This window comes from Hipposideros armiger, unplaced genomic scaffold (genome assembly GCF_001890085.2).
Source record: "Hipposideros armiger isolate ML-2016 unplaced genomic scaffold, ASM189008v1 scaffold_526, whole genome shotgun sequence".
In the NCBI taxonomy this organism is placed as follows: domain Eukaryota; kingdom Metazoa; phylum Chordata; class Mammalia; order Chiroptera; family Hipposideridae; genus Hipposideros; species Hipposideros armiger.
In genome coordinates, this window is record NW_017731876.1 from 702,616 (window position 1) to 728,557 (window position 25,942).

At 41.6% G+C, this 25,942-nt stretch overlaps 1 protein-coding gene across 4 annotated transcripts in view; it reads left to right on the forward strand.

Moving 5' to 3' along the window:
* Positions 1 to 25,942, forward strand: part of BMPER (BMP binding endothelial regulator) — a 227,200-nt gene that overhangs the window by 26,427 nt on the left and 174,831 nt on the right. For all 4 annotated transcript variants that reach the window (XM_019668453.1, XM_019668454.1, XM_019668455.1 and 1 more), the window contains exon 3: positions 3,731 to 3,830. In XM_019668453.1, coding sequence (XP_019523998.1) covers positions 3,731 to 3,830 — 100 coding nt within the window. The remainder of the gene's footprint in view (positions 1 to 3,730; positions 3,831 to 25,942) is intronic.

Below are 25,942 nucleotides of genomic sequence, written 5' to 3' on the forward strand. Positions count from 1 at the left end.
CCACCAATCTTCCCTGGGGCCTCAGGGCCTGACACTGTTTTGCTCCGGTCCGTGTTATAAATGTCTGGGAAGTAGCAAAGCTCTTTTAAATGTGTGCCTTTGGAGTCAGACAGACCTGTGTTTACATTTCAAGTCTGCCTCTGTGTGACCTTGGGCAAGTTTCTTAACCTTGGTTCCTCTGTAAAGTGGGGGTGATGAGGAATTTTTTTTGTGTGAAATAATGCATGTAAAATTCTTAGCACAGAGCCTGCTGCATACAAAGTATCCCATAAGTATCAGAAGTGTGAATAAGTATCAGAAGATGTTTCTTGAATGAAAAAGTGAGCCGAATGAGCTATGACCTTGAGTCAGAGCAGAGGACACTTGATGCACATGGGGGACGAGGAGGCCAGTGGAGATGGGCTCCCGAAGGCATGGCTCAGTGTGTGCCGCTTCTCGCCAGAACCACTGGCTTGAAGACCAGGGTTTCTGTCTCTTGGCAAAATCAGGGAAAGTGGACTGAGTGGTCTTCGTTAACCTGCACTTGAATTTACTCTGTAGCTGCTGGACCCAATTCAGGGGATGGAAGAATCAGTCTCTTACCAGCGATTCCCTGGAGTTCTTCCTTCTTTCTTCGAGGGCCTGGGATTTAAGCATGGGTTCCATATCCACACCAGCCAAACCCCAGGGAAAGGATCAGATATGGCCACCCCGTACCAATGTAACCTTTGGTAGAATGTGAAAAAAAGCTCCAAGTATTATTAGAAGGGACAAAACCCTCACACTAACCTACAGCTAAGGCTTGAGTTTGATCCCTGTGTGTGTATGTACCAAAAAAAAAAAAATTCCAGGTGTGACAAACCATCTGGCTGGAATAAGTTTTGTGCTGGACTGTAATTACAAGCGATTTACTATGACTCTTGGGCTCCTGTGATGGGTCCTGACTGGCTCCTAGGTTTCTAATTTTGCAAAGAGTTCCTGTATAAGAGAGCGTGGGTCTTCTTTTTCTCAGACCCCGTGTTGTGACTCCACACCCACTCCGACTGCCCTTGACGCTTTGAACTCTTTGTATCTGAGGATCTTCCCTTCAGAGAAGAGATGCACTTGGGGGGTGGTCCTTCTGTCAGGGTGCAGCCAGATTTGCATAAGGCTGGTGTCACAGGTGCTCTGCTAGGGGACTGTGTTCACCTCACAGCTGCCTTGGGATGCAGGGAGTCGGTGTCCAACTGTGGCTGTGGGAGCTGTTCTTTAAAAAGCGGAGTCACTGCTCACAGTGCCAAGCTGCATATCTACCTGATCGCTGGTCTGGATTGCTTTGGTGGTAGCAGAAGGGCACTATTCATTTTTAAAAATATGCCTCTTTAATTTGCACTGTGACCACAATTACAGACTGCATTTGTGATATAAGGAAAACCATGAACATAATTCAAAGGGCCGTGACTCACAGAGTCTCGTGGATGCCACCATCCTTGTGAAGAAGAGAGGAGGAGAAGAGGGGCTTTGGAGGGCTTGGAGCCAGGACACCTGACTGTAGGTCAGCCGTTCACTAAGGGGCTGCAGGGTGGACAGCTCCCGAGCCCATCTCAGCCTCACTGGCCGCAAGAATACTCTCCGCACAGCAGTGGTTGTCAGCCCTGGCTGCACATCGGAATGACCTGGGGAGGTTGAAAACAACATCTAGGCCTGGTCCTTAGATAAATCACATCTGAGCTTCAGGGGGTGGGAGACAGCGCCGGTCTTAGCTAAGAATTGCACAGGGGTTCTGATTTGCAGCTAAGGGCGAGGACCACTGCCCCACAGGATTTTAAGGAGTAAATGAGATTAGTCCCCTAAGGGAACCCAAAAGGGGGGAAAAAAAGGAAACTGGATTATTCGGGTCAACCGCCAAAAATCATCCACCGACAACCAATAAGATGAAAAGCTGAAAGGTCTGCAACCAGCCCTGTGGGAGTGAGTGCAGATAGCTGAGGACTGATGCCCCCTCTCTCTGGGTGGCTGGACGGGCCCTGGGCAGCCTCATCAGTGTATCACCACATCGGCCTCAGGGTTCCTCCCCTAAAATGATGGTCCTTTTCTATGTGTGTCACCCAGTGGAAAAGTTTGAGCAACATCATTCCCATGCTGGCCTCGTTATCCCCATGCTTCTGTAGCCTTGCAAAGCCATGAGGGTGGTGAAATAAGATTGTAGAAATAGAGCTGTTGGGGTAATGAGGCCCAACCTCCCAAAGCTCCATATACCTCATTCTGGGGAAGTGGTAGTTGGGGAGATGGAAGGAGTGTGGTTCTGGAACTCTCTATGGTTCTGTTCATTTGAAAGGGGAGGAGATGACAATCTGGATACATTTTAGAATTAGCCCTTGTGAGCATCTTGGGAGGGATCTGGGACTCCTAGCGAATTTGAGGGCAGCACATACGCTGATATGTGCTTAGAACTGCTTCAGGGCTGGTGTATGGGCTTGGCTTGGACCTCCAGCTCACACACACACACACACACACACACACACACACACACGCATGTACGTATTTGCATGCATACACACACACCCTTCTCCTTGGTTTTGGACCAGAAATGGTGAGATCTTCCTTACTGTCATGACCTTGAAACCTACTGGGTACAGTTGTGAATCTCCTTAAGGTCATTGTCAGAGCTGAGGTAGAATTTCTCCTGCATGGATTCTAAGAGGGTTGTAGGTTCATCTCAAGATGAGAGTGCTTGAGGTCAGCCGCTCCTCTCAGATCAGCCCCGAATCAGGCAATGAATGTGGCAGTACCTGCCTTAACTCAGGGTAGGGCCTGGGTGTGAGTTTCACTTGAAATCCACCTCTATCCCCACCAAGCTGCCTAATCTTGAAAAAGTCACATACCTTCTCTGAGCAGCAGTTTACTTGTTTGTAAACAGGGCATAGTGGGAATACTCGTCTCGCAGGGTTTCAATATTAATAAGAATGAAAGCCACAGCAGCCAGCATTTAGTAGACACTTCTTAACAAAGCTCAAATCTTGTTGAAATTCTGTGACACAACATTTAGGGTTCATGGGTGCCCAGTCTACAAACAGGCATGTGCATCCTATTTGGGTCTTCTCTTAGTCATTTTAACAGCTAAGCTTTCAGGATACAACCAAAGATGCAAATACTCACCATCCTTTCATTAGCATATGTGCTAATATAATGCAGCTGTCCCTCGGCCATAAAACACTGAGGGACTGTGTCTCTGCTTGGCATGGGGAATATTTTTTTTTTCTCTTACTGAGCCGATTCAATACTCAACTTTGTCATTATTTGAGTTGGAACTTTAGATTGCTGCATTTTAATGCACTCTACTATTAAGGATTGTTGGACGGCCGTGTGCAAATATTTTTGTTCTCACGATGCAGTCCTGGCCCAGGTAGCCCAATGGGCAAAATATGATTTACACAAATATTATCATTTCTATAGTGTATACTAAAAGGTAACCTGAGAACAGCGCGGGAGAAAGCCTCTCTCTCCGCATTTGGTTATCTAGGTTACGTTGGCTTGTAAACAAGGGACTTTTCATCCCCTCTCATCTGCCCCTAATCTTAAAAAGTTCTGTGTTCCTGGATGGATATTTGTGTTCCAGAGAGAGCGAAACCCTATTTGCTATCGGAGTTTTCTTGCCAAGATGACGGCAAGATAGGGAGAGGGAAGGCTAGGGAAACCTCAGCCATGTGCTAGTATTTTGGGGATTCTGTTTGAAGTTTATTTCAAATGTCTCTTATCTCTTTGTGCCTAGAACAAGGAAGTGACCTGTAAAAGGGAGAAGTGCCCAGTGCTGTCAAGAGACTGTGCCCTGGCGATCAAGCAGAGGGGAGCCTGCTGTGAGCGGTGCAAAGGTGATTTACATCTTGGCTGCCTTCTTTTTTGGCTGTTGCTTCAGACAATTTTACTTCTCTTTCTCTCACCTTTCTCTTCACTCAGCCCTTGGCTGGGGTGCAAATGGATGTTGGGAGGGAAGCGTGTGTGTGTGTGTGTGTGTGTGTGTGTGTGTGTGTGTGTGTGTGTTCAGGGGTTTGTAGGAAGGGGGACTTTCCTAGGGGAGGGATGAAAGCAGAGCGAGCATCCGTCTATGTAGACAAGTTGTTAAAATGTCGCAGAGATGTCAATGTGATGCCTGTGCATGTTGGCAAGCACGCACACAGCATCTTCTGTACAGAAGTTGCAACACAGTTTCTCCAAGCCCCTCCCTCGCCCTGCCCACCTCTGCCAGAGGAGCCCTGAAGCCCAAATGTGATCATTTTGGTCCCTATTCAATTTTTTCTTTTCTTCCAAATTAAATCTAAATTCTTCCCTTTGTCCTTGAAGTGTCTCTACAATACCCTACGCCAACCTAATTTCCCATGGCCTGCCATGCGCTTGTCTCTCTTGAACATGCTCTTCCTGTCTTACCTTTGCCTTCCTTAGCTCAGGTCTGTCCTCCAGACCTGTCCAGATGCTGCCTGTATTCCAGGTTCCCAGCCCTCACTCACTGGCCACTTTCCCCTCTAAGTTTCTGTGGCAGAGGGAAGTTTACACAGACACTTCAGTGGTGTGCCTTTTCTCCTTTGTTACCTCATCTGTGTTCAGTGGAACATCTGCCCTTGAGGACAGCAGCCAGGCCAGGCTCTGACACCGCCTGGTGCATGGTAGTATATGTGGGAATAGCGCTTAACAGAGTGGGTTCCCCAGGAGGCCAAAGGAGCACAGTGGCTCAGGGTGTGGGCTCTGGAGTCACACTGCCAAGTCCTAATCCAACAATCCTGGGTCACAGAGAGTGTTCCCCAAAAGTTCATGTCCACTAGGAGCCACAGAATGTCACCTCATTTGGAAATAGGATCTTTGGAGATGTCATTAGTTAAGATAACATCCTACTGATTAGATGGCCCCAAATGCAATATGACTGGTGTCTTTCTATAAAGAGAAGAAGACAGACAGACAGAGATGCACTGGAAGGTCGCCATGTAACGAGAGAGGTGATAGAAACACGTGGGCTGAGATTCAGATGCAGTCGTACTGTGGGAGGGGACAAGGCACCTGTCATTTTAAAAAAACCCTAGGAGATTTAATGTGCAGCCTGGGTGGGGAAACCTCTGAAAGAGTTCTTGACCTAGGACCAGGTAATTTCTATCCCCGCAGAAGAATTTACGTTTTGGGGGACTAAGAGGCGGGAGATCTAAAAGAACTGTCAGAGAGAAGTCTACAGACACCAGGCAAATGAGAGCCCATTTTTAGTGACAACGCATGAGTCTCTATATTCAAGGAAGATGCTGTGAACTTTTCCAAACACGCTGCTATACAAAAACCATGTGTCAAGTATTGATGTCAAGTTGTTTGTTAATAGCTATAGTTATTATTGTCAAGTATAATAATTTTTTGTTAAAGACTAAAAATAACCAAGAAAGAAACAAATAAGCAAGCAAGCAAGCAAGCAAACAGATAAACAAAATAAGAGAGTCAGAGATTGGCGCTACCGTAGGTCACAGAGTGCCTGGGATCACCAGGAAGTAGGGACAGGCAAGGAGGGATTCTTCTCTAGAACCTTCAGATGGAGCTTGGCCCTGCCGGCACCTTGTTGTTGGACTTCTAGTCAACAGGAGTGTGAGGGAATAAGTTCCTGTTGTCTTAAGCCACGAAGCTTGTGGTCATTTGTCACAGTGGCCCCAGGATACAAGTGCCCCATCATCCCCACTTGGGCAGGTAGACACATGGACCCTCTCTCTACCCAGTTCCCTCACCTGTAAATTGAGCGTAATCATTATGTTGGGAGGAATGAAATGGGAAGATACATTCAAAGTGTTTAGTGCAGTGCCTGGCAAGTAAATATTTCTCACTTACTATAAGCATAGTAGGTCCTCTGTAAGTACTTGACAGACTTGAGTATCAAAACATATTTTCTGAATCCTTTGGAGCAGGTTTTTTTTTTCTGATCCTTTGCTCTCCTCCTATTTTGATGGTTTAAAAATATTATTAGCAAGATGGCATAAGAAATAGAGTAAAATAGATAATGGCCAGTAAATATAGCTCAAATGTCAAAGTGCTGGTTAGTGCTTATCAAAGCTCTTGTTCAATTTGTCAATTGTGTAAATAAATGACAGCGGGGGACTTGAGCCCCAAGAACTGGCTAACCACCACCCATTATCTGCTGAGATATTTTTTTCCTTCTAACGCCACCTCCTTCCTCTCCTTAGCATAATTCCTTTTAATTTTAACTTTAGTGAGATAATTATTACATTAATACATTATCATGCTAAAAATTTTAAACCGTAAAGGGAGAGAAAGTCTTTTTTGAGCTACGAAACCCCACTCGTCTCAGAAAAAACAACTGTCATCCATTTATTGTATGCCTCTCAGACCATTTTCAGTTTATTACATATATATATATATACATACACATGTATATGTAATTTTGTATGTCTGGTTTTATTTTTACACAAATGGAATTAAACAGTACATATTTTTTCACAGGTAAGAAACTCTCAACAATACTATGACTTAGAAATTGTCCCATGCCACAGAAGTTCGTGCTTCTGTGTGGATTTCATGGCATTACATACAATTATTTAACTTCTCCCATGGACGTTTAGATTTTTGGTTTTTGGCCAAGTTGCCGGGAACCAACTTGTCACTCCTGTTGTGGCCGTGGCTGTATGCTTCTGTGTGAAGAGGCGAGCACATGGCAACTTGTCATGGACGTTATTCAGTGGCCTCCCAAAATGGCTGGGCTAATCACCTTTCTTATTCTTTGAGAATTTTTAAGCTCTTTTTTCCAAAAAGATGATAGGCTAGAGGAAGGAAAGCTGATATTACACATGGCAACATTTAGGCAAGTCTGCTGTTTTTGCCTTAAAAACTGGCCCAAACAGCCGTATTGCCCAATACACAACCCATATAACTGATTCCTCATTTCGACCGCCACAGGCGTACTCCTCTCCCAATTCTTCCCTGTTCTGCATGTTTCCCATGATACAGGGGATATTTTCCTCCCCTTTCTGTGGCGTATCAAGTTTCTTTTAAAGAACCTAGCTGATTACCATCAATTTCTTTTGTGTCTTTCCATGAAATGCCAAAAGCACTGACAGTTGTCAGCAAGTTAAGACTCGAATGATATCATTTTAGCAAAATGTGGCCCGATGCTGAAGAACTGCAGTTATAGAATCAATGAAGTTTAGAGTATAGGTTCGATGAAGAAATGGGAAATGTTTTACTTGCCTCTTATTTCTAAGACTGACTTTTTAATGAGAAATACCATCATCATCATCATCATCTTCATTTTTAAACATACTCCACAGTTGAAGCCTTTGAAGGCTCTTTGAGTTTATTACTTTCTGTTTGCTTGTTTGGATGCTTCCAGTATGGGGGAAGGCTGGAGAGAAGAAGGCATAGTATTAACTCATTCTTTCTTGGACAGTCTACTAAAAAATTTGAGCCGCTTAAAATTCCCATATTATGCTATGTTTATGTTTCTATTTTATTCTAGCTGCACTACCATATGGTTGGGACACTTCTGTAACTAAGTTCATAGTTTATTTACAATAATGCGGAGCCTAGTTTCATTCCTTTAAATCATTACAGAAGTTTATATTTAGGGCATCTTGGTCTTGGTGACCACGGCCATTCTTTATGGGTTGTTTTTTGGGCGGGGGGTGGTCATTCCCATTCTTTGCTTGGAGCCAGTGGCTGGTCAGGAGCACAACCCCTCTGTGATGACACTGTTCCTTGTGAAAGCTGTGGGCATTTGCCTTTCCATTTACTGTCGTTGAAGCCCTGATATCTCAGAAAATGAAAGGAAGGTGGCAAAATATAAATACCGGGGGTGCCAAAAAAATGTATATGCATAACTTGTATTCATCTTTAGTTATCAGTATATATTGAGAGTTACAATTTTAATACAGTTTTTTCCTTTCTTAAAACATGTATACATGTTGTGGGCACCCTCTGTATTTCTTCTACATTGGTTTCCAAAATCAGGACAGTCATCCTAGGTGGAGGGTTGTAAGGTATGAATCATCTGGTGGACGCCTTTACCCTCACCTCTTATCTCCATGATAGTCCCAAAGGGACTTGTTTTCCCACGATGCTGGATATGGGGTCAGTTGATTTGTGCTCATCACTGAGTCTTCACAACAGCGAGGGAATTTCTATCTTTCTCATTTTACATATGAGGAAACTGAGGGCCCAAAGAAGTTAAATCATTCATTTGGCAAGGTGTTAGTGACTGAAAGAGCAACCAAAAGGGTGTCTATGTCCTCAAGGAGATTGCCCCTTGGGTGGGGAACACAGAAATACCATCCCGTGGGGGAGGTAAGCCAGAGTGCAGAGGGGAACGGGAGGGGGCAGCTCCTGGGCGAGGGGTTGTGGGGTGTGCCCCGGAAGGCTTTCCAATAGAGGCAGCCCGCTTTCATGAGCAAGAAGGAGTTAATCACATCCCAAAGGGCTGTGCAGGGGAAAGTTCCCGGGTAAAAACCTTGGTCCACAAAGGCACAAAGTAGTTCTTAGGCACCGCCTGCCACTCATAATTACCTAGGGAACTTGTTAAAATACCAGTTCCTGGGCTTCCCTCCAGATCTATTGAATTAAAACCAGTCTGGAATAAGTTTTTTTATTTGTAAGTTGTTGATTGTTTGGGGGTGGGGAGAGCAGTCAGACAAAAATGTAACAGAATTCTGTCATGACTTCTACTTAACTTTCCTCTGAAAGAGATGTTGGTATTGAAAAGGAAGCAGTAGAATAAATCTGCCTGAGGACAGAAATATGAACACTGCTATTTCCAAAAGGATTCTTAAGGGTGTGTATGTGTGTGTGCATTTGTGTTTCTGTTTCCTTCAATCTGATCGCTCATGTGATTCATTCGTTCATTCATTCGTTCATTCAGTCAACAAGTTTTTGCTCATCCACATGCCAGGTATTTAGGGGATGGCACTGCTTAGCAATTATTCTAAACGTTTATGAAGCCAGAACAGTCTTTTTAAAACAGTAAGTAAATTATAACTAATTCTTTTCAAGCAAGTGTTTCAGTGTACTTTTCAGATTATTTTATGCTCATAATGGTTATACATTTTTATCCAGCTACCTAACAACTGTGCAAAAGATTAACCTAATTTGAAAAACTCAGTATCGTTTGATGAAAACAAATGAGATCATCGAGAGTCAAACAGACAGTTTTGGCAGCTTTTCTGTATTTACTTGGACCGAGAATCACCCTTTAATTTGGGGTTCTTTCATGAACAATAATGTATTTGTTATCTGAATATATGTTTGTTATTAGTGGATCATAAACAAATAAGGTGCGTTTCAAATATTTACAGGTCAAATTCCATCCTCTTTCCTCACGTAGAACATAAAATATTAATTGTCCACAATACCTTGATGAAAGCTGTAAGAAAACAGTCTTTCATTTGTCAAGTAGGGTTTGTTTTTCACAGGCTTGTCTTTGATTCCTCTGTGCTATGTCTTGTTTTTCAATAGGTTGTGATTTCCTGAGTTGCATTTTAAATAGTTTAACTTTTATATTTGATTTTAAAAAATATCCTATGAGATCTCAGAAAATGAAAGGAAGGAGGCGAAATATAAATATTTCTATACTGGTTTCCAAAATCGGGACAGCCATCCTAGGTTCTGATAAATAAGAATTAGAGGTCAAACCATGCGTGGAGAATTATAAGGGGATTAGGCTCCTTTATATAGACCAAGTACTGACCAAAGTGAAAGGGAGCAATGAATAATGGTAAAAGATTGAGCATTATTTATAAAAGCTTGCCTTTCATGCAGTACAAGGTCATGAATTGGGCCTTTTCTCAGTGTTGCCTTGAGAATGACCTGGAAGACAGCTATGCTTTCCAGAATATTGCTATGTGGCTGTTTTTAAGGGAGTCAGCCACTTACCATATACAGGAATGAGCATTAAAGAAAAACAAAAACACACAAAAAACCCCCCAAAACTTAAAAAGATAATCACACTCACTTTGTTGACAGAGTACATTGTCTTATCTTTTAAACATTTTAAGATGGAAAGGCTGAATTAGCCATGCATATGTCAATCTGTTTATTTTCAACCAAATTATTTTTCTGGCAGTTGTAACCATGCGTTGTCTGTTGCCCACACAAAAGAGTGGCTCTTTCCTCAACTTCTGTTTTCCTTTCTTTTAGTCACAACCAAATTCTTGAGTAGTTATGTACGATCATCCTGGTGGCAGGTTGCCCCAGGTTTCACATCTCCAATAAGGAATGACCTGCCTGAAGGTGAATGCTCTCTCAGTCATCTTACCTACACTGTGAACTAGATGGAGAGACTATTTGGAAACAGACAAGCCTCAATCTTCAGGCATTCACAGATAGTGTGGTGTTCAGCCCTGAGATGGTGGTACTTGCTGATTTCACAGGTGAGAAGACCTAGGTGCTTAGGGAGGTGAAGTGATGCTGTTCAAGGTCACACAGTGGTGTGAAGTTGTAGGATTCACACTGCACAGGCTGATTCTTCCTCCTGCTATCACACCACCTGTGAGGCAAGAAGGAGGGAGGAAAGACCTGCAGAGGTAGGAGGGCTTCGGAGATGGAGCAGTGAGAGAGGCGCTGGCATCAGTTTTGCCTGCATGAGTCTCTTGTGTAGCCTGGGTGGACCAGCGATTTCAAAGGAAGTGTGTGGGCAGTGAAGCTTTGCAGAGGTGACTGAAGGCGACATGTGGCTTAGGAGGTGGTGGCTTTTCTTCCTAGATGACACTTTTGGGGGAAACCACTAACTTAATTTTTGTTCCTTCTTCAGTATCCATGACTGTTTATACTGCAGTAGGGCCCCAGTGAGACCATTTAGATGAGCTTTACTTTTTTGTGAGTATGTGTGTGCCTAGTTTCATAAAATATTTTTAATGCATCCAGACACTTAAAAGTATACAGAAGCATCTGCAGTAAAAGTAAGGCTTCCATCTACTCTTGAGCCCTGCCATCTTGCACCCTTTCCTGGAAACAAACATTTACTAGATCCTTGGAGAGCCTTCCAGAGCCTGCCAGCCTTTGCATAGTGTGTGTGTGTTGCTCCGTTTCCAACCACATAGAAGCCTCTACTAGCTTTACCCCTAGCTGTTTTAATGCTGAGACTGACCTATCGCTGAAAACATCTTGGGAAAGTACGTTGCTCTGCAAAACATTCCCACCATTGAGCTACTCATTTCCAGTGCCACTGTTATATTTACCATGATTTTGAGCTTAAAAGAATTTGTAAGGTGTTTCTTGATGAATGTTGTTAAATTATGGAATGCCCTCATGCATGTATATATATTTAACTGATAACTATGTTAACAGTTAACGTTATGACAAATTTTATCTACCCAGACCCAGAAATTTGAGTGGGAGTTGTTAATATGTTTTTAAAGACAAGAAGCAAAACAAAACAAACTAAAAAACTCTTAGAGGGAGTTTCTTTTTTGCCCTCCTTTTTGTCTAACTGAAGAAAGAGATATAAAACACTGTATTTCGTAGATGGGTTTCCCATAGTATGAACCAGGGTATTTTGGCATTTAAATAAAAATGACGCTATTTGTTTGAAATGTTTTATGAACATTAAAATCGTGCTTTACAAAAATCTGGTCCTGCTGTTAAAACTAGTAAGGAAACTTAACACAGAGATCAGTTTTCCTAGTCAAATTTGTCCCAATCCATCTGCTCAGGGCCTCTGAGTTTTAAATTCTGCAGGATTTTGGAAGGCAGTGTAAGCGGAGAGTTTGTGGTTGCCTTTAACTTAGAAGGTGAGATGTCTAAGGCTTGCTGCTGACTCAGGGTGCATCAGTTTTCACTTTTCTGAAGTGGGCAAGTAGAGAATCGCCCTTGTTGTGACAGAGGAGGCCAGTGGCCCTGGTCTCCTGGTTGTATCACATGCACAGTGCTGCAGTCAGCCTGGGCCTGGCAGTCATCTCGGCACATGGGTGCCCTGTCCAGGGGCCCCCAGCCTAACAGAGCTGCCTTCGGTACTGCTGCCCAGTCTATTAATTATCTATCAATGCATAACAAGTGGCCTAAAATAACACTCATTTATTTTCACACAGTGTCTGTCTATGGGTTAGGATTCTAGGCATGGCTTAGCTAGGTCTCACAAGGCCGCAGACAAGGTCAGTGAGAGCTGGGTCTCACCTGAGGCTCAAGGTCATCTGCTAAGCTCACGTTGTTGCTAGTAGAATTCAGCTCCTCGTATTCATGTTTCCCCAAAAATAAGACCAGAGAAGAAGCCCCAGCATGATTCCTCCAGGATATGGAGGGCACGCACCCCTCACATGAGGGTTTTATACCCTGTTTCAGCGAGAAGGGTGCCTTTTCCACTCCTTCAGCTTAAAATATTCAGTATGCCAAAGTGCCATATTTTGGCACCTAAAATCATGTAGGGCTTATCTTCTGGCTACGTCTTATTTTTGGGGGAAACAGTAGCTTTAGCATCGCTTGCTTCTTCAAGGCCAGGAGGAGAATGTCTTTCTGACCTATGGACCCATATTTAGGGCTCACTTGTTAGGTCAGGCCCTTTCAAGATAATTTTCCTGTGCAGTAACTCAAAGTCAAATTGATTAGGACTCTTAATTACACCTGAAAAACTGTTCACCTTTGCCATGGGACCTAACCTAATTGTGGGAGTGACATTGATCGTGCTCAAGGGAAGGTGATTACACGAGGTGGGCATATCAGGGAGTGGAAATTTTGGAGACCATGTTAGAATTGTACAAACCATACTCAGAGCAGCTCTGGGATGTATGGCAGGTAGAAGCATCTATGGAGAATGGCGCTTAGAGCTAGAAGACAGCTTATGGATCACTGCACACTGGAAGCGCTAACAAGTGCACCCTCTTTGTCATTCCTTCTCCCCTGGTCAGGTGGCTACCGAGCTCTACAAGATCTGACTCATGTTTATCCCTCTAGCCTTCTCTAGATCCGGATTCCTCCAGGCAGGAGACTTTCTTTTGTGTCTCCCAGTGTCCTGTGCTCTTCCTGCAATGGGGCTTTGCATACATTGCTCCCTCTATGTGGGCTGCTTTTCCACCCTATGTCATCTAGTTAACTTTTACCCTTTCATTACTGCTCACTTCAGGCATAGCTTCCTGGCCTCCATGGCTACTTGCCATAGAATTAAGGATCTCTCTCCTTAACACGTGGCACAATTGTGATGTAGCATTTTGATTTTCCGTAACTTCCACTAAACTGTAGGTTCTGTGAGGGCAGAGATGGTAATATTCTCCGCTGTGATCATTGTGCTTGGCACACAGGAGTTAAATATGCTGCTGGAAATATATACTAGTGGGAAAAAGGGAGTAAGAAAAAGATAGGAAAATTGGGAGCAAATTCTAGTATTCCTAGTTCAGCATGCGTCTCTGATATCAGCTGTATATTTAGTGTATTACTGTTGAGCCATATACATCTTAACACATCTTAAGTCCTTCTTGGAATTCTGCAGGGCTTAAAAAGAGTTGAGCGAGAATTGTAGGGAGAGAATAAGGAGTGGATAAACAAGAATGAAAAATGACCTATAAACCAGTCCCAGCTCCTGACACTTTACTGTTTCTTCACTGAAATTCCATACTGGTTAAAAAAAACCTTAAAATCACTACAACCTAAGTATATTTTCACGTGACAGTCAATGTAATATATTTCAATACTAATAGACATAGCGATAATCTAAATGCAATTTTTAGATCTTTCATCATATTATGCAAAGTTACCAAATAATGTTATGCAATTATGACTTCAGATTTTCTAGTTACCATCATTTTAGTATGATTATCTTCTTTTTGTTTTATAACATCGTGTAAACCCTCTTTAATTTGGCTTTTTGAGTTTTCTGCAGCTGCTCTTAAAACTACTCTGTGACTGCCTGTAACTTGCCCGCCATGCAGGATAAACCGCTCTGCATTTGAAGATGATTTTTCCCCCTCCTGTCTTAGATTGCACCATGAGAATGAAATCACAGTGATGCTTATCATCTCAAAATGTCTTGCAATCCAAACATTCTTATCTCCTGTGAGGCTTCTGTTGGCATTGTTTCATGGAGTCTATCAAACTGAGAAAAATAAAGCCAGGTATTCCAAGTGGAAAGTTGGGGTACAGCATCAGAAACTGCAGGAAAGAAATGATTTGACACAGGAACCCCCAACATCTGTCCAGATTCTCCCTTATTTGCTGGTTAAGTTTGGCAACTGCGAAATTGCAAGTGTGTCTGTATGTGTGACTTGTGTCTATTTATGAAGATGCATGAATGTACATGCACCTATTTATTATTTTGAAAATGATCATCATGCTGCAATTATAACCCTTCTTATTGGACTTTGATCAGAGAATAATCTCAGTCTCTTCAGAAGTTGGCACTTTTTTTATTAAGATCAAATATTCTAGGTTCTCTTTTTGAGAGGAATCTTATCATGAGAGCTAAGGTGCATTTGCCTTAAGATTCTGTCTGCTGGAGAGGCTTACATTTAACAGGACTGATGTGATAATGAAGGTGAACAAAGTACATTGGTATGTCCATGAACTTGAGTGCCTCCTTCACTCAGATGAGCTTATTTACCTCAGAGCCAGCTAATTATGTTTCCAGTAGCTTGGTGGTGAAAGGGCTCAAGATGTTTATCTGAAGACATGCTTGGGCCTCGACCAGCTGGTGTTTAACACATGAGGCAGCCTTCTGACTACTGGAGAATGTCTTGGCATCCTCTGGGCCATACCTGGGACAGGCAGAGGGGTCCAATTTAAAAATGTACTTTGAAATTTTGATATTTGGGGTTCTGGGGACTGTGGTATGGCCACCTTGATGAGGTTGTGAATGCAAAGTTAACAGCTTCAGACCTCTAGAAGCAAGGCCACGTCAAGGTGCTAAATACAAAAGCCAGAGTAATATTTTCAGGCATCTAGACAGGGAACTTCTGTGCCTTGGGGCCTGTGCATTGGAGGATAGTCCTAACGGCCCTCAGTCATTTGAAGAATGAAGTGAAAGGAGACTGGACTTGGAATTAGATGTGATGAAGTGAAAGGAGACTGGACTTGGAGTTAGATGTGGAATCAGTTCCCTACTCTGCCACTTGTAGTGCCTTGACCTTCGCCAAGTATAAATGGAATCATACAATATTTGTTCTTTTGTGTCTGGCTTATGTCACTTACCATTATGCTTTCAAGGTTCATTCATGTTGTAGTGTGTGTCATTCATTTTTTTTAAGGCTGAATAATTTTTCACTCTATGCATATACCATATTTTGTTCACCCATTCATCTATCAATGGACATTTGGGTTGTTTCCACTGGGCACCTGTAGTCCTAATTAGCCCCCAGGTGGTTCTGATGTTCAACAGGCTTGGGAGCCACTGGAATGAATTTTCTCCTGGTTAAATTATGAGTTTGTGTATACTGGGTTTAGAAGGAAGAGGGCCTGGTGTCATTAACTGAAAAGATGTGACTGCTGATCTTCTTTCTTACATGTCTTATCTAGGTATATAGAATAAACAGCATGACCCCTGATGCCAATAAAACACCCTGAACTCTAGCCAAATGTTCATGGTCTGTTGTTAGGAAGAGAAAAGATTTCACAGACCCAATAGCCTCTAATGCTAAAAATAAATGGTTCTGCATACAGCAGTGTGCTGGAGAACTTATCTCCCCAACTCTGTGTTCAGTGATATGTTGAGAGCTAGAAATTGACCACAGTGGGAGTGTTTACACCTTGGAAATTGGAAAGCACTACAAAATCAGGGCTTTTCTCTCTTGTGGGGCTGGGTATTAAGCATCAGCTGCACACTGCTGGTTATATGCCAGGTGTTTGGTATTTTTCTTCTTTTTAATAAATATCACTAGCCAAGGATAGACAATCTTAAAAGATAAGCCTGCATCGACCAACTAACATCCAGAAACCCATGGCTCCTCTGATTGAGGATGTTCAGGCGGTTAACAGGGCAGAGCTCCATGAAGCAGCTCTCTCTCCTTCAACTCCATGTTAGATGAGCGGGGGCTCATTGGTGAGGTTTCTCCTCATTCCTCTCCAAGTATGATCACACCCATCAGTGGCTGCTTTTCTTGTCAGATAGTTGGCAGTCTGTTCTATGGCTTCTGTCAATAGGTTAAGGTCTTTTTCAGTTTTGTCCTGTTTTTAGAGAGGGTGAATTTTTCTCCTTACTGCCCTTATCTACCCATGTTTCAAATGTAACAGAGACCTTCCTCCCTCTGCTCTCATGGCATGAGATCAGAGGGGGCCACCCACAGCCTCCCAGGAGACGCTGCAGATATATTGGGCTGTTTAATCAGACACCTTTTCTGCTGGCCACAGTTCTAAAACCATCCCAAGCAAATGCGGCTCAGCTCAAACTTTCTAGAAAAGAGTCCAGGTAAAGGAGGTAGCAGATTAGAGGAAAAAGATGGACTGCAGGAATCTGCATTTTTACAGACTCCTCTAGAGATGCCCTTAGTCGTTGGAGTGCTCTTAGACAAAAGGCTTCCTAAACGTGGACTTGGCCAATGCAGGCAGGCTGTATCCTGCAGTGGGGGAGGCTCCTGGATGCTGTGTGCATCAGGCCTGACTTTCCATAGACACAATATTTTAAATGGTATAAAAAAGGGGTGTATGCTCAGCAGGGGTACTTTTTAGACATAGACAAGCTTATTCTAATACTTATATAAACAGGCAAAGGACCTAGAAAACAATTTTGTAAAACAAGAATAAAAGGAGGAAGACTCAGTCTACCCAATGTCAAGATTTATAGCTATACTAATAAAGACAGTGTGGTACTGGCAGAGTGATAGACGCATAGATCAATGAAACAGAATGGAGAACCCAAAAATAGACTCATACAAATATGCCACCTGATACCTGAGAAAGGTGCCAAGGCGATTCAATAGAAGAAGACTAACCTTTTCAACATATGGTGCTGGAAGAATTAGACATTCATAGGCAAAAAATAAACATGATCTACACCTCTTATATTAAACAAATATTAACTGAAAATTGATAAAAGGCTTAAGTAAAACATAAAACTGTAAAACATGTATAAAAAGAATGCAGAGGAAAACCTCTGGGACCCAGGGTTGGGCAAAGAGTTTTTAGATCTGACACCAAAGGCATTGTCCATAAAAATGAAAAACTGATAAATTAGACTTTATCAAAATTTTTAAAAAACTGCTTTATGGAAGACCTTGTGAAGAAAACAAAAAAATCTAATTAGAAAATGGGATAAAGATGTAAAGAGCTATTCACCAACTAGTAAATGCAAATGACAATAAAGTGCATGGAAAGATATTGAACCTCCTTAGCTGTTAGCAAAATTCAAATCAAAACCACAGTGAGATATCACTCCTCATCTATCAAAATGGATAAAAAAAATACAGTGTGATAACCCCAAATGCTGATGAAGATGTGGAAAAATCTCTCATTTATTGCTGGTGAAAGTGTCCAACAGTTCAGCCCCTCTGAAAACCAGTATGGCAGTTTCTTATAGAGCTAAACGTACACTTACCATATAACCCAGCATTTGCACTCTTGGGCATTTATCTCAGCACAATAAAAAACTGTGTTCACTCCACATCCTGTACCTAAATGTTCATAGCAGCTTTAATGATAATAGTCACAAACCAGGAAGCAGTGCAGGCGTCCTCCGACGGGTGACTCGTTAAACACACTGTGGCACATCCATACTGTGGAGCACTACTTAGCAACCAAAAGGGACAAGCTGTTGATTCCTGCAGCCACTTGGCTGGATCTCAAAGGAATTATTCTTAGAGAAAAGAGCCAATCTCAAAAGGCTACCTACTGTATGGTTCCATTTATATGACATTGTTGGATAACAAAATTATAGAGATGGAGAGCTGACTAGTGGTGGTCAGGGCTTGGGGATGGAGGCTGCAAGGGGAGTGAGTGTAGTTATAAGTGAACAGTCTGAGAGGGCCTTGTGGTGATAGTACGGTTCTGTATGTTGATTGCTTGAAGAAATCTACACATGTGAAAAAAAATGTGTAGAAACACACACACACACACACACACAAACACACACACACAAATGCACATAACCCAGTAACATCTGAATAAGTTCTGTGGACTGCACCAACAGCAGCTTGTTGATTTTGTCATTGTGCTACAGTAATGCAAGAAGTTAACATTGGGGGACGCTGGGTAAAGGGTGTGTGGAGACGCCCTGTATATTTTTTGTACCTTCCTGGAACTCTATAATAATTTCAAAATAAAAAGTAAGAGACAAAGGGAGGTGATATTTTGACTTAGTTTTTGCAATGAGCCCTGAACATCCTACGTAATCAGCCTATAAGGATTTCATCACGTAACTGTGCTTCCCAAAGTGTAAAAATTGTGCCAGGCAATGTAGTAATCACACAAAATGGCATTTCATTTGTGTGTGTGCTACATAACTCATTTCTTCTTTGTTCTTGTCAGAGAGATTTTCGCTGGTGTCTTTGAAATTACTTTGGGGAAACTGAGGGTTCCATTCATGATTTTTTTTTGTCTGTAGCTACCACAATTTATTCTATGAGGTTATTAGTTGTTTTGCCATCTTCAAATAAATTTTATTTTCCTAGGCTGCCACCGTGCCCTCCAAACTGTGGAACATGTTCCTGTTTTGAAAAATGGGTGCATCTAACCTTAGATGTTTAAATTTGATCGAACGATCTCTTATTATTCATTGCTTCGTACTATCAGAAGGCCTAAGGCCCAGTATGATTGATGGGCAAAGATATAGGCATTTAGAACCGTTTAAACATTAATCCACAAAACCAGGTCTTGCCTCTTTGGCCACAGAACCTGCGTTTTACTTTATAATATTGGTTTTCAGGCATGACTGAGGCATGATGGTGAAGGACCATGGAAAAGCAGCATGCTATCTTGCCCAGGGAATTCATTTTTATTCTTGAAACTACCCCTCTCTGAGCTTCTCTTAGGTCCCTGGCAGGACCCAGATAATGAATGGAACATGGATTTTGGAGTAAGATAAAAAAAGGGGTTCTGTGACCTGGACAAAGTAATTTAGCTTTGGTGAATCTTGGTTTCCTCTTTTCAAAAACTAGGATTTAAGATATTTTCTGTCCTAGAGTTCATTTTATGAGAATAACATTAAATCACATGTGAAAATTCCAAGTGCAATGCCTCACCTATAATAATTATGCAATGAATTTCATTTTCTCCCTTTCATTTTCTCCTGTTGGAGCGTTATTTACATAATGCTAGTGACAATATTTTTTTGGAACTCACCTTTGGCAATGACCTCAGTGACATTTTGGCTAATGGGAATTTAGCCAGATGGGAGTCTGCCAGCATCACAAAACCCGTTTTGTGACTTCATAGGACAGTCTCGCCCATTTTTGTCTTCTTTTTCTCCTTTTGCTCAGTACATGCTCAACTCTGTTCTTTCTCCTTTGCCTGCTCAGAAGCAATGGATGTTGACTCTTTGACAGTGAGGTGCTGAGGGTAGGATGGCTGCTGCAAGGCAATTCAGCCCAGAGGTAGGAACACGCCCACGTTGAGAAGTGTTTATGGTAAGAACAGATCAAATGCAGGGAGGGGCGATGTGGCTTATATAAAAAAGTTGCTGCAAGTGTTTCTCCCTTAATGCATTGCATATTTCTCTTATTGTATTAATTATATTAAAAGTTTGAAAGCATAGTTTATTGAATTGAATCCTAAATTATTTATGGCTCATAGAATCTGTTTTATTACCTTAATAGCAATACCAGATATTGTATGTATTATAATCCTATGAAGTTATGAGACTGGGTCTGTAAGCCACAATTTCATCACTTTATGGTCTTCAATAAACACATAGTTTAAAATCCGAGTAAGTCATATGGAGATTTTGTGTGTCTTTATATTGGTGAAGGGAGTTGAATTTTGCGAGTCATCTGAACTCATCTGATGTTTCTGTGTATTTGGAGATTTATTCATAAAGCCATAAAAATTAAGTAAAATAGCTTTCTAACATTTACTTTTCTATTGTTGATCATTTCATTTCAATCATATATATAATTCCTAATTGGAAAACAAAATAATAAAAAGCTATGAAAAAGAATGTTGTGGCAAGGGGGCACAAGCCACTCTTAAAGAATTCAGTTCATGGGTCTGAGTCTTTCTCTGGGGATTGAGGAAATGGTTTGGCTATAAAATTCCCATTAGCCAAAAATAAGCAAAATTGCCTGCAGGATTCATGGTAGGTAGAGCCTTGAAGAGTAATAAAAGCTCATGTTAAATGAACTCCTAAGGACACAATTTAAGCCCTAGAATGGCTAGTCAGATTTTATGTTTATCCCTTTTGATTATACTTCCATATGTTTCTGAAACAGTGTCTGAAAAGTGGTTCATTAAAAAAATTGTACTGGGCTGGGGTAATTTGGGGCTTATTGACCAAGTCCAGCGAATGGGGTGGCTTATCAGGTGGCCCGGAAGCGACAAAGAATGGCGGACCTGTCTGCTGTTTCCCTGTTCCATGTGGCATGAGCTAACTTCAAAGACCCTAAGTTTGGTTTAGTTTAAGTAAACATGACAGATTGCATGCTAACCCTGGCCCCCCAAAACAAGAATAAACCAGTTACGGGGGCACCAAAGTAGACTCCTTAAAATTATCTTAAGATGCGTCTTGAATAGCATGGGAAGAGAGACTGAGAATGTCTTGATATGCTTCTCATTTCTGAGGTTCAGTAGATGCTAGGATACTCAAAGACTTTCCTTCATTGTGTTCAACCCTAGCCTGCCTGGTCCGTGGAGGAAGGGGCTCAGTGTTAGAAGAGATAGACTTGACATCTGAGTTGGTCCAGGAAAGCTTTGCTGTTTCTGGAAGTGGGATAGTGAACTGAACTGGTCCACCTGCCAAGAAGAAAAGAGAGGAGGTCCAGGGAATGTCATCCTTTTTACAGCCTTTCTCTGTGGTTTCTAGGATTAGGTATATGTTGGGACTTACTATTCATTACCAGTGAAATTGACCATTTAGTAAGTATCTACATGCAAAGTAATGTAAGGGACCTGGAAATGGACATTTGAAAGGCCAGGTGTGCACGGAGAAAGAGCATAGGAGCGCACCCTGGGTGGGGAAGGCTTCCCAGAGGCTGGGACCTGGAGTTGAATCTTGAAGGAGGAGTTAGCCAGGCAAAGAAGGAGAGCCTGGGTGACCCATGCACCCTTGTGGGGTCGGTGGAGATGGAGGGAATGGATAAGATCTGGGTTTTTCAAAAAGGGACCAGCATTTGCATAACCATAGGATGCGATCTTCGGGCCACATTGGGGGGGATTCTACATGCAGCATGCCTGCAGTGTGGGGAATTCGGGACAGCAGATAAGAGAATGAAGAAGTGAGTCAAGGCCAGCCCTGAGAGCTGTATGCTAAGTGTGAGTTGTGTAGTAAAGGTCAGTGGTTTTCAATCCTGGCTGCACGTTAGATTCTTCTTCCACGTCCTACTTCCAGAGCCTTTGATCCAGTTGGTCTGGAGAAGGAAGGTTGAGGATAGGTACCAGCCTACATGAGAACCATCAGTTATTGATAGCATCAAGTGTGCGAACGAGATAACAAGATGTGGATTTCAAAGAGCACATACTGGTAGTTGTGCAGGAGGATGTGTGAAAAAGGCCCCCATCCTCACCAGGAGGAACAGTCAGCAGGCCTGCTGTGAGAGTCCAGGTGAGAAATAACCAGCAGCTTAGTTGAGGTAGGTGTGGAGGGAGTGAAAAGATAGTTGGAAGAGAGCATCTAGAAGGCATGTGGTGATGGGGTGGAAAGAGAAAAGCGTGGTCAGACTGCCACAGAGAAGTCCCATAAGGTAAAGACTGAGTGTCCTTGGATTGGGCACTTAGTAGGCAGCTGCAGCCTGAGAGAGTGACATTTCAGTGGGATGGTGGAGGCCGGATAGCTTTGATTGAAGAACTTGAACCTGTTTTAAGAAGCAGTCAAGTTCATTATGATCAGGGAAACATATAATCCCAGGGACCTAGATGGAGTTCCAGAAATGAAGGGAAAGTGCTGGAAAGGTAGGTTGGGGCCACGTTGTGAGGCCCTTGGGTGCCAGGGGTTGAGCGATTGATAGTGGTGAGATCTAGTTCTCTGCTCTTATCTGACCTTAACTTGAGAAATGAATGGATTAAGATTAAAGGGCAAAACTAGATGGAGCTAAGGCTCATTAGAAGGTCAGTGCCATTTTTTATAGTTCTGATGATATTTAACAGCTATTTTAACAACAGAATGATGAAAATGTGTGGTATTCTCTTTCCCTTGGGGTAATGTGGCCACTGAAAAAAGGTCACAAATAATAGAAAAAATGAGTTTTATTGCTTAATTGTGGATTCAATTTATTTGTGTTTTTCCTAGTTCCAGGGGCCATGTGTTTTCTGAGTTGACTAGTTGACTAGGCCAAGTTTCTCTGTAAGAGTGTGTGTGTGTTTTTTTTTTAAAAGGCTCTGAAATTCTTCCTTGAAAATATTTAACATAAAAAGCCAAAATACATAGACTAGAAAAGGGTAGCTAGTTTAGGCTTGTTTTTGTATTATTTTAGTTTTGTAAAGAAGAACTATTTTGGGCTATGTGTAATGGTTTAAATGAGGGTTTCTCAACCTTGGCACAGTTGACATTTTGAACTGGTTGATGCCTTGGTGTGCCTTGTAGAGTGTTTCGTAGCCTCTCTGGTCTCTACCCACTAGATATTTGTAGCTCCTTTATCCCCCAGTTGTGACAATTGAAAATATCCCCTGACATCACTTGAAGTCCCCAGGGTGGGGGATGGGAGATGGCAAAATCACCCTAGATTGATAACTACTGGTTTAAATAGAGTGTAGTGATTTTATCAGAAAATAACCACTTCCTCCTGCTATAGTATGAATGATTTTATTGAAACTCATGGAATCTGAAAAGCGTTTTATCACCAGAAGACAACTAATGAATGGTTATCAATCCCCTAGTTGAAAATTCATTTTGAAATATTTAAAGAGAAAGAAAAAAGGACTTTACTCGTTGCTCCACCATTCCTTTGCTTACCCCACTTACCCACTCTTTCATTTAGTTTCTGGATCTGTTGGTGTTTACTTTTATAGGGACAGTATTGACTTTTCTCCTGGGACTTTAAGTCCTCAATGCAAAGGATATTAGAATTAGAAAGAGCCCAAATAATACTGCCAGTTTGGACCTGGATGTGAAAATGTGGATTTCATGCAGGGCCTAGATTCTAGTGTTTGTTCACACCCAGTGCCTTCTAACTTTGAGCAAGCCATTTTAATATTTCTGTGCAAATTTTCTTATCTGTACAATGAAGGAGATAATCTATATTACCTGTATGTTTGCTTCAAGTTCTAAACATCTAAGATTGAAATATTTTGATTATTTCTTTGGGTTGGTCTTGACTCCACGATGCATCCTCCAATGTGTGACCAAAATGTGATTTGCAGATTACAGTGATCCATGGACTATGCTGCTCATCTACAATGAGATAAGGACAGAAATGGAGAGTAAACAACGAGAAATGTTTCTTATAATTCAACACAGTAATTCTGTGCCTGTTATGTTTTATCATAAAACATTGGGCTTATATTTTGTCCTAGTTGTTTAAATTTAATTTTTCCAGTAATTCATTTTTATTATATGCTATGAAAGTATCAGTCCATGTCAGATTGGAAGAACAAAAATAAAACAAACTGATCTTTCACCAGAGGTAATTTGAGAAGCACTGTCTTGATGTATAATGGAAAAATTTCTGTTCCTCTCTTCCTACCCTGGCCAGTAAGAGACATACAATAGTATTTTCCTCCTCTGAGGTTTAAATTAAAAGAAGGGCAAGATATTGCCTGTCTGCCATATTAGCAGCATAAAGTTGGTGGCCAATAGAATTTATTACAAAGAAATTTGTCTTATAGAAAATAAGAAGTAGTTATGGACTAAATAAGAGGGTTTTTTGTGATTGTATGTACATGTGTCTTCACATAGCTCTTGGTAATGTCATGCCTTGAGATAATATGCTTATCTTAGAACATGAACCCAAAGAGCAGTGAACATGCCCTTTCTTTGTTTTATTCCCTAAAATCCCTTTACATAAGAACCTACTATTATGCTTGGTATGCTGAAATCTCCATAAATAGCTGATGCTGGTGATGGTAGGCGAGGATGGGAACGGTATGGATTATGCTCACTAAAGAGATTATTACAGACTTTTTTGAGTCTGTTCTGTCATTCAAACTCATGCAACATTTGGGAAAATCTATTATATGGACTCAGGAGTGGTAGATTGACATGTAAACAAGGGCAGTTAAGCAGTGAAGCACTTGACCATTTGACCTTGGTCTTTACATATTGAAATATGGTAGAGGAGCCAGACTTCCAACTGACAGTTACGGTATTTGAAGCAGAAAAACACTGCTGGGTTCCCTGCACTGAGGACCACTTGCTCCAGTACCTTTTATCCCATATTGAGTGGAATGATTCAGAGAGGCCTGTCATACCCCTGGGAACTCCATCCACTTGACCTGGCGTTGTTTGGAGCAGTCTCTTGGCCTGCAGTTCCTTTTTGGGCTATATGGGTTTGTAGTACACTTCTTCTTCCACAGTAAAAAGGCAAGAGCTTTGCCTGCCCTGTTTTAGCAGCATAAAATCGCCCTTTCTTTCAGTTTTTTTTTTTAATCCGGAGGATGAAAATATATAACATATTTGGAAACTCCACTGGCAGACTTGGCAGGCGTTTCATATTTACTTGGACTTAACATGAATTGGATTTGGTCCTCTGATTTCCCCGCCTCCATCTCTTGGAACAAGTCATTTATTATCCGAGTGAGTCTGTGTTAGTGGATCAGACATGCACATGGCACGTCTATTGTAAGTGCGTTTGTTCGGTAAGATTTATGCTAGCCCAAATTGTTTTATATTGGTTTTCATTGTTGAAAATTTACTGTATTCATTCTTGGTTTGGCGTAAGTATTTGTAGTGTGCTCAGGGTTCCTGTGGTTGAACATTTTATCGCTGTAACACTTCATGCAAAGGAAATTAAAAAATATATAGTGAAAGCATTTCCCTAATATGTTTCCAATCAGCTGTGTACTTTAGTAATTTGATTTGTAGGAACTAGAGAGGAGAGTATTACTGAACTCTTTTCAATCATTCATAATTCTCTGGGAATTCAGACCACGGTTCCAAGTTTATGAAAATGTCTATTGAAATTTTCTTAAGTCCTTTATTATTCTATTTTTCTGTTTGTATGTATTAAGAAGTTTTTATTTTCCTTTTTTTTTTTTGTTATTACCATAGCAGTATGTACAAGAATTCAGGGAAGCAGAGGAGTCTCCTCTGTGGATCTTGGACAAAATAAAATAATAAAAAAAAATTGATGTGAATTGAGGTTGATTGGCTTGCCAGAAGTCAGTCATGGGTACAGAGAGGCAGGCCCTTTTATTTCTGCGTTGTCCCATGAGTGTGTTTCTGCTTCTGTACTCTTTAGGCTAAGCAATTGGACTATTACTTTTCAATCCCATTGCCTGCTAGGCTCCTAATAATCTAATCTGCAGGGACAAGAGGCATAGCCAGGTACACTTCCAAAAGTGTAACACACAGGATGGAGGGTGTTATTTGGACAAACTACATCAAGGTCTAGGATGTGATCTTTGCGCCATTATTTCTTTGGCACTTTCTACAGGGTCTCAAGCTAACTGGCTTGATGTCTCTTTTGAGAATCCCTGGTCATTGGCTTCTGGTTTTGCCAATGAATGCGCATGACATCTGTTTTGGCTAGTGAGTGAATTAACATGTGATAATCCATACATTGATAGTTTCAGATTTCCTTAACCTAGTTCACAGCCAAAAAGGAAAATTATATGAAATCATAGCTCCGAGTGCAGCGAGGAAAGACCTAGAAGGTTTCATCTGATGAAGACAGTGGCTTATCAAGACTCTTAGATAGGCGTAGGATTTTGCAATCATTTTCTAGTTTTTAATTTTCTGCTTTTGTTTCCTACCATATTTTAAACTTCCCTCTTGACCTTCAGCAATTTTGAGATCATTTGGGCT